Source organism: Seriola dumerili, unplaced genomic scaffold (assembly GCF_002260705.1).
Source record: "Seriola dumerili isolate Sdu_G_001 unplaced genomic scaffold, Sdu_1.0 BDQW01000089.1, whole genome shotgun sequence".
NCBI lineage: Eukaryota > Metazoa > Chordata > Actinopteri > Carangiformes > Carangidae > Seriola > Seriola dumerili.
Window position 1 is genome coordinate 77,749 of NW_019174344.1, and position 8,025 is coordinate 85,773.

The 8,025-nt window shown below is 37.7% G+C and overlaps 1 protein-coding gene across 2 annotated transcripts; it reads left to right on the forward strand.

The window, feature by feature from the left end:
* Positions 1–2,678: 2,678 nt before the first annotated feature.
* On the forward strand, positions 2,679–7,741 carry necap2 (NECAP endocytosis associated 2). 2 transcript variants are annotated; one of them, XM_022745669.1, is made up of 8 exons: positions 2,679–2,801; positions 3,665–3,765; positions 4,596–4,700; positions 5,242–5,323; positions 5,920–6,028; positions 6,137–6,281; positions 6,419–6,467; positions 6,624–7,741. In XM_022745669.1, the coding sequence occupies exons 1-8, from the start codon at positions 2,707–2,709 to the stop codon at positions 6,667–6,669; spliced, it is 732 nt and encodes a 243-aa protein (XP_022601390.1). In that variant the 5' UTR covers positions 2,679–2,706; the 3' UTR covers positions 6,670–7,741. The 2 variants fall into 2 exon arrangements, with proteins under 2 accessions (XP_022601390.1, XP_022601389.1); XM_022745668.1 differs by having other exon boundaries at positions 2,680–2,801; positions 6,383–6,467.
* Positions 7,742–8,025: the final 284 nt, after the last annotated feature.

Consider the following 8,025-nt stretch of genomic DNA (forward strand, 5'->3'; position numbering starts at 1 on the left):
TCACTAAATCTAAGCTTATTCAAGCAATAATAATGAAATTACTCCCTGAATTTTGTTTGTTTTTTATGTATTGACTAATTACCTGTGCTGTGTTTTGTTTTAAACAGTTTACATAGTTTTTTTCATGTTTGTGTGTGTTTCTTCTTTTTTTTTCTTTTTTTTTTGAGTCATAGTCTGTTTAAGTCAGGAGATCAGTAGTTTGTGCCAGAATAGATGATGTAGTCTGCATAGCAAACTTTACTGGTAGAGTCATATTAAAGTTCATCAAATTGGAATAAGTTGGACCTATTCATGAATTGAAAGAAGTAATCATGCATCTTTGTCCCTGTTTGTGTTGTCTCACTGCTTCTAATCGGTATAGCTTAGTTGGAGCTTCTCTTACAGCCAAATGCAATTCATCTGTCCAGCAAAGAAGACTTTGTTGGAGTATGTGGACTGACTGTGTGCTATTAAAATGATGGTTGTTAATTGTTCATAAATAACAGTTTCATACCCAGCGTGTCATAATCCCATGCTTCCTTTTGGCAAATATTCTGTCGGGGTCAGGGAAAAGTGTGATTTAAACTATGAAAATAATAATGGAAATCTCACCTTTTAATCAGTGTCCTTTTAGAAAGAAGCCAGATTCCACTTTCTGGTTTAGATGAATGTCTTCAGTGCTGTGTGTTTTGATTTTCTTTTCCGCTCCAGGGTTTTACAACATTGTCTGCTTTTTTGCATCCAATTGAAAATGAAAGTTTGCAAACCATGAAATCAATAATGTAATCAAATACTGATGACTTGCTAGTACTGACAGTTATTGAAAGGTTCACAATAAATGAACCTGCAGCAAATTTTTAACCTTTTAACACTTTGCCTTAAATAACAATTATCCCTGGTTACATTTTCCATGGATAGTTATGTGTAGTCCATGCTGGTTAATCTTGCTTTGTGCACATGTAGTAGGCCAATTATTTTGTTGTAAATCCTACATCCTACATATGTAAATCCTAGATAATTGATGCACAGTTGATAGCCACACTGACCTAGAGTTTTAGGAAAATACGAAACCACACTCAGTAAATGTAAAGTAAAGCTTCTCTTGGCTGTGCTTTCACCATAATTTGTCCCAATAATTCCAGGTAAATAGATTATTGGCAGGAAGTGTAATGAACTGAAACTATAATTAACAGTAAATTAAACACCTTGCAGTGAGCGAATGTGCTATAGAGCAAACTGTTCAATATGGCAAAAACTGCTGCATTTGTTCCACCTATTCAACCTCACTACCTGCCAAAGAATAAGAAACTTCAGGTCAGAGGAGTGCATCGTTCACTAATGATCTCTGGGAATTTAAGTTAGAGTAGAACTGAAGTTTTTTTTGCTGTTTGAGGACAGAAAGCTAATAAGTTCTCTGTTGCAGTTCTAATATCTCGGTATTTTTGTTTTATGAGATAATATACGCTGTTTGGAGGAGTGACACGAAAGGTTGTAACGTCACTGATTTCTATTCATGCGTGTAATACACTCCTCCCAGGGACTGGGATGAAATGAGAGGGGTTTGTTATAAATTTAAATTGATCACTAAAAGCAAATGACCATGCTGTACATGTGTGATTTTACCCATGATGCTTTGTTTCAGACATTCACAGCTCCTGTTGTGTTTGTGGCTGGTTTGATGTCATTGTTATTTTGAAACTTGAAAAACACATGAAATTTGAATACCCTTTAATAAACACACTTCAAGGAGAGAGCTTGGTGTATGTTTTATATTTCATGAAACCTGGTTCTTGAGCAGAAAGTTGTATGATTTATTCCTCATAAAGCATTGAGGGACTGTGCACCCTCCTGTGTTCATACATTACAAAGAGGTGATATGAATATAAGTTTGTAAGGGATTGAACCTTGGGATTTGTATAGACATGAGGTCAGGTTATGGATTTGAGGGAGAAATTTAGACAAAAATGTACAGCAGCAAATACGCCCAGCACCTATTAGGGTGCAGGACCACTATAATCTATTTGTCGTTTAGCTGGGAACATTTATGCTTTTGCTCCTAACAGAGTCATGCTGGAAGATGTGCAGTGTATTTTTCTTTAACTAATAATGCACTCCCACTTTTTCTTTTACCTCTTACTCTGCTGATGATGTGAGTCGACTGAAAGAATTGAGTGGCTTGAGATGACATCTTCAGGTTTGAGTCAAATCAGTCAGAGGAGTTGCTTGTGTCATGATCTGCTGAGTTCCCCAGGGACCCCAAATGACCTCCACCTTATTGGACTTTTGGTCAAACAAAAATTAAATTTAAAAATGTTAACTTATGGTTTGAGGGATGATGTATAGATGATGAAAATAATTGTTGGTTGCAGTCAATCTGAAAAAAATGATGTAATATGATGAACCAATCTGCAACAAATGAGTACTGTATAAATTAAAATAGAAATAGAGTTTGACACTGAGTGTCCTCAACACGATATGAAGTGAAACTGGGGATCTGGAGGCCCTGGAAAGTCCAGCCTTTGCTGCAGCCGTACACTGGCCCTAGCTCAGTTTTGTACTGGCCATCTGTTTCCGTACATTTCAGGTGCTCGGACCATCCTGACCAGAGGCGGCGCTGTCTGAATCAGCGCCCCTGCTCCTGTGGGATGTTGTCGTCTAGTTGTGCCCCAGCCGTGGTGTCCATTGAAAGTCGGAAGTTGTTTTTTTTAGTCAGTGAAACTTGACAAAATGGCAGAAGACAACACTTACGAGTCAATGCTCTGCGTAAAGCCTGAGGTTCATGTTTACCGGATCCCGCCGCGGGCCTCTAACCGTGGATATCGGTAAGATGACCACAGAGAGCGTTAACGGTTGTAACAGACAAGTGTCGCTCGGCAAAGCTAACTTAACGGAAAGGGGTCGTCAGGATGGATGTTTGTTACTTTTCTCTTTTCCCTTCTAGATGTTGTCGACGCTTACAGCCCACACAGACAGAAAAGTACTAAAAGTATTTAGATTAACGGACATAGTCTCCACAGGCGAGTGGCTAACAAGTGCCGCTGCTGACAAACAACCGCTTTCTCCGCTTTATCCTAAGTTACCGCGAGTTAGTCGTGAAAGACATGAGAAATGCTGACATTGCTGATGAGGTTAATGAAACCTGGGCAGTCAATACAAGGCTCCACCTCCAGCTTCACTCTATGGCGTTTCCTCTGCATAATATGATTAAAAGCACATTTGCACTATAGAGTAAAATATCAACTAACTATAAATTGTTTTGGTTTACATTGTCCTCATTTGTTGTAAAGGAACAAATTCTATTTGTTTTGTGCTTATCAAGTAATGAATACACAGAAAACTAAGGCCAAAGCAGCATTATTCCATCATAGAAGTAATGTAAGGCTGCAACCAACAATTATTTGCATTATCAAAATACTTTGATTTTTTTTTTTTTTGGGGGGGGGGGGCTTTTTCTGTAGCTTTTAAGCTGAAGTCCCTCACAGGATTGCTTATCTGCAGTTGGCAGCAGAACAAAAGAGCTCGCTGTTTCCAAAAATGTCTTGTTTTAGTCTTCCTAAAAACTTATAATTTCACTTCCTTCTGCTGCAAAAAGCTACAGCCTGACATTGATCGAGTCAGCTGTTCCCCTGAATGAAGATTACACAAACCACTTTCACATTCAGATGTGTGTTTCTTGTTTTTCTAGTGCTGCTGACTGGAAGCTGGATGAACCTGCATGGAGCGGTAGGATGAAAATCACTGCTAAAGGCAAAATGGCCTTCATTAAGTTAGAGGACAAAAATACAGGTAAATAAATCTCCTTGCAACTAAATTTGAAGTTGTGTTTTCTGCATATGTGTGTGTGTACATAATTCACAATGTATGTTTGTATGTCTCTCGACCAATGTCACCAAGACAAACTGCTTCACAATCAACTCCTTTAGGCAACATTTTACTTGACTCAGAAGTGAGTCTCTTAACTTTCCACAACCACCAGAGTACCAAGTGTCAGGAAAGCACTGTTTAAAGTGAAAGTGAACACGTCTTCCACATTTAACGGTGTTTGTGACCTTTAGGAAGATGACGAGCTGAAAAGTTGTGTGAGGAAACGCAGTATGCAACAATTTAACATTACTGAGCAGAGGATTACAGCAGATTCTTGGCCTTGCTTGCTTCACATTAACAAGTCTACTGACCCTCCATTTTTTTCTGTCACGTGTTTGCTCAGCACACGCTCCAGGCTAGTTAGACACATGACTTGTTTTGTGGTGCAGTTGTACAGGTGAGTATCTCTTGGGGTGAATTTGCAGCTGACTAAATAATACAAGCATGTTGCCGCTCTTTCACATTTTATTGTAACATTTTGCCTCAACCATGGCAACCAGTTACCACGAATGTCACCAGATTCACCACATTTGATCCAGACTTGTCTCGCCTTCAGTTCTAGTGACATTTATCATAGAGAACATGTTTCATTTCCTTAAAGAAGATATGTACAAACTCACCAGTTTGTCACAGTGTGATTAAAGCACCTGTCAACAAGCTTGCTTTGTCTTCCACCAGCACTTTTCACCTGATTATTTACCACACAGAAAATACTCCTAAGGCACAATGTGGTGTAAATTTGTTCTTTGCAGGAGAGCTGTTTGCACAAGCTCCAGTCGAACAGTATCCAGGTTGTGTAGTTGAAGCAGTCACAGACTCCAGCAGGTATTTTGTGATCCGGATAGAGGATGGCAATGGTAAGATACTTTCATCACAACTATATTGATTTAAAATGTTACACTTGTATATTGTAGAAGTCAGTAATGACAACCCCAATTATAAAGACAGCTTAGTTTTTGTATAAAATCTATCTCTAAATCTATAAAATAAAAGATATACTTTGATTTAAAGAAAGTCAGCAGATATACTGAGCTAATCATCCCTTAAGTTTAATGTCACGTTTATATAAACAAATCTCTTTGAATCTAAATTTATGATTTAAATGAAAGGCTGTAAATTCGACAAACTATAGTCAGACTTTCGAATTACATTTCTCCATGTCAAAATAATAGTATTCAGATTGGATGGTGGTAGTGAAATAGTGCATTAGCTTGTTGCATCATTGGTCAGCTATTTTTCTCCATCTGTCAGTCAGTCTCACACTGGCGTTGTCAAGTGAAAGAAGATTTTTAATACATTTATTGTATTGATATTGCAGGAATATTTTTTTTATGTTTTATCGTGGGATGCAAAGGGTACGCTAACGTGTTTTTGTCTTTACAATTGCTTTGATTGAAGGACGTCATGCTTTTATTGGTCTGGGTTTTGCTGACCGCGGAGACTCATTTGACTTCAATGTCGCTTTACAAGACCATTTTAAGTGAGTAACCCTCTGCTGTGTAGGCATTTTAGCACCTGTTGTGTATTTATACATACAACCTGTACATGAACATATCACTGTTTGACTTGTGCATGTTTTTAGACACATATTTGAAACTTTTTTTCATGTTTAAATTAATATGGAAACTGCAACATTCCTCCTTTTATGTGTGAGTGGACAGTAATGCACATTTACATAGCATGCATGTGTCAGTTTTATTCTTAAGTGCACACTCACATATTGACTGCTGCCTAAAAATTATTTTAAGTTAATTATTGAGTCAACTTAACACATAATGTTATAAAATTATTTACTTAAAAGTAAATACTATAAATAAAAGTATAACATATTTTAACATTTTTAGAATGAAAACATATTTACAGAAAGGCAAAAATATTTGTTTAACAATATTTTCAAACTAACTTTGCAAAAATGTTGAGCCATTGATTTATAATTATTTTGATGTCCTGTATCTATTACTGCGCAAGCTCAGTTTCGCTCACATTATTTTAAAGTTTAACTCAACCCAAAATTACTTGAATAAAATTACTAAAATAAACTCGATTTTTTTTTTAAAATAAACTTGGTTTCTAAAGGTGGGTGAAGCAAGAAGGTGAGCTCGCAAAACTGGAAGCTTCTCAGAGCGCAGCACCTAAACTGGACCTGAGCTTCAAAGAAGGACAGACCATCAAGATCAGCATTGGGGTGAGCATGTCGCCATCACAGATGGAAAGAGAGAACAATAATAAGACTGTAATACATTTTTAAACAAGAAAACAAATTTAGTTACTGTCATGATTCTGTCTGCCACAGAACATCAAGAAGAAGGATGCAGGTGGTGCTAAACCGCGGCCGATGGGTGGCGGTCTGCTCCCACCTCCACCAGGAGCAAAGGCTGGAGGGGTCATGCCGCCTCCTGGCGGACAGCAGACAGTCGCAGCTGTTCAGTCTAACACTGGTGATCACACTGCTTTTGTAGCAGATCAAAACATTCTAAAACATTTTCACATATTGTAAACATCATTCATGCTTTCCATAATTGTTTTTCTCCGAACGCAGCCGCTCTTTTAGACTTTGGTTCCCCTGTCCCTGCAGCCCAGCCCAGCTCTGACGTGTGGGGAGATTTCACATCTGCAGGTTCCAAGTAAGTTTTTCCAGAAATTGTCCGTAGCATCTTTTTCTTGTTTAATAATCCATCTCATCCATCTGTCAAATTTGTGTTGGTTTTACATGATTGTTTGAGTCTTTCCTCATTCCCATCATCACGCTCATCCTCCAACCCCCCCCCTCTCCTCCACAGCTCCAGTAAAGATGCTGTCAAATCAGGATGGGTGCAGTTTAGTTGAGTTGTGGGAGAACGTGCACACACTCAGGTTCCATACATTCCATGGACAGGACCATTGTGGCAAAACAGAAAGAAACTAAAAGAGAGGAACTGTTAGTAAAACTTGACCGGCTCATTCACTGCACTTGTACTGTCAAGAATCTGTTCATGTATAACTATAGCCCGCTGACCAACACACTCTGGAGGAACAAACAGTACAATGTACATATTCTTTACAATCTTACTCTGTTTTTTCACTCTCTGCTATGCAGTGGGATCTGTCTTTTGATTTTTAGTCACCAGGTAACCACTAAACTGTCACTGTTGGAGCCTCTGCTCCCTGTGAGAAAAGTGAGCATACCGATGGTTGAAGGGAAACGTCGTCTCCTCACACTAACCAGGTCGGAACGTCTATCCATTGCCTTAAATCAAATGTTCCCGTATTTTATTCCTTCCTCCTTTCACTCTCAATCTGTTCAGAACCAGATTTGATTGTATCCCTCTGGTCCTTGTCTTCACAACATCATGCATATATTTTCTTTCTGCTATCATACAGTTATCTCATTGCACCAACACCACTCATCTCAAGGTTTTCTTTACCATCTGGGAAGGTAAAATAGTTTACCTATTGAAGTATCCATGTTTTGTTTAGGTGTGTACCAGTGTGTGTGTGTGTGCGCGTGTGAGTCTGTGTGTGTTTTGTTTTCTGCTTGTAGTTCTTGTTTTGGGAGATCTTTCAAGGCTACATTGATAGCTGATGATTAGTTTTACATTAAAGCTCTTAAGCCCTCATCATAAATACCAGGATTTTTTTAATCACGGTGTTGGACTAAAGTCATGATTGCCATTTTGTCATTCAAAGTCTGAAAATGTTTTGTTGGTTTATTCATGGTTGGTTTTGTGTACACCCCTCTTATACCTTTTCCTCGTGTGCTGTTGCTTTTTTTAAATGTGCCTTTTACCAAATTGAATTTTCCTAAATCTTGTTGATAATTTGCATTGAGTATTTGATTAAGTGCCTTTCTGAAAAAGATCTAAAATGTGTATAAAATGTAAACCCATGTCTTCTTGTAAATAAACTATATATTTCATTGGCTCTTTTTTTTTCTTTTTTTTTTTTCTAAATTTTAATCAGTAAAGTGTAACCAGTGTCTCTCTGTGGAATTACAGAGAGGGTTTAATCTGAATGCCTCTGGTTTTTAAAGCTCATTGAGCTCATTCACCTTTTCACTTCTTCAGTATGTAGTCAAACAATAACAATAAACAATAAAATAACAATTTAATAAGTAATGATAAACTAATAAATAATCTAATAAGGATTTGTTACCAAATACCTGTTCTCACAGTTATTTAAGAAATTTGGCCATAAATGAAACAT

Bases quoted from the DNA above. Each gene is read 5' to 3' on its own strand.
- necap2 (XM_022745668.1), top strand. From the start codon at position 2,707: ATGGCAGAAGACAACACTTACGAGTCAATGCTCTGCGTAAAGCCTGAG. The intron at 3,766-4,595 runs GTAAATAAATCT...TGTTCTTTGCAG, and splicing joins GTTAGAGGACAAAAATACAG to GAGAGCTGTTTGCACAAGCT. The intron at 6,029-6,136 runs GTGAGCATGTCG...TGTCTGCCACAG, and splicing joins CCATCAAGATCAGCATTGGG to AACATCAAGAAGAAGGATGC.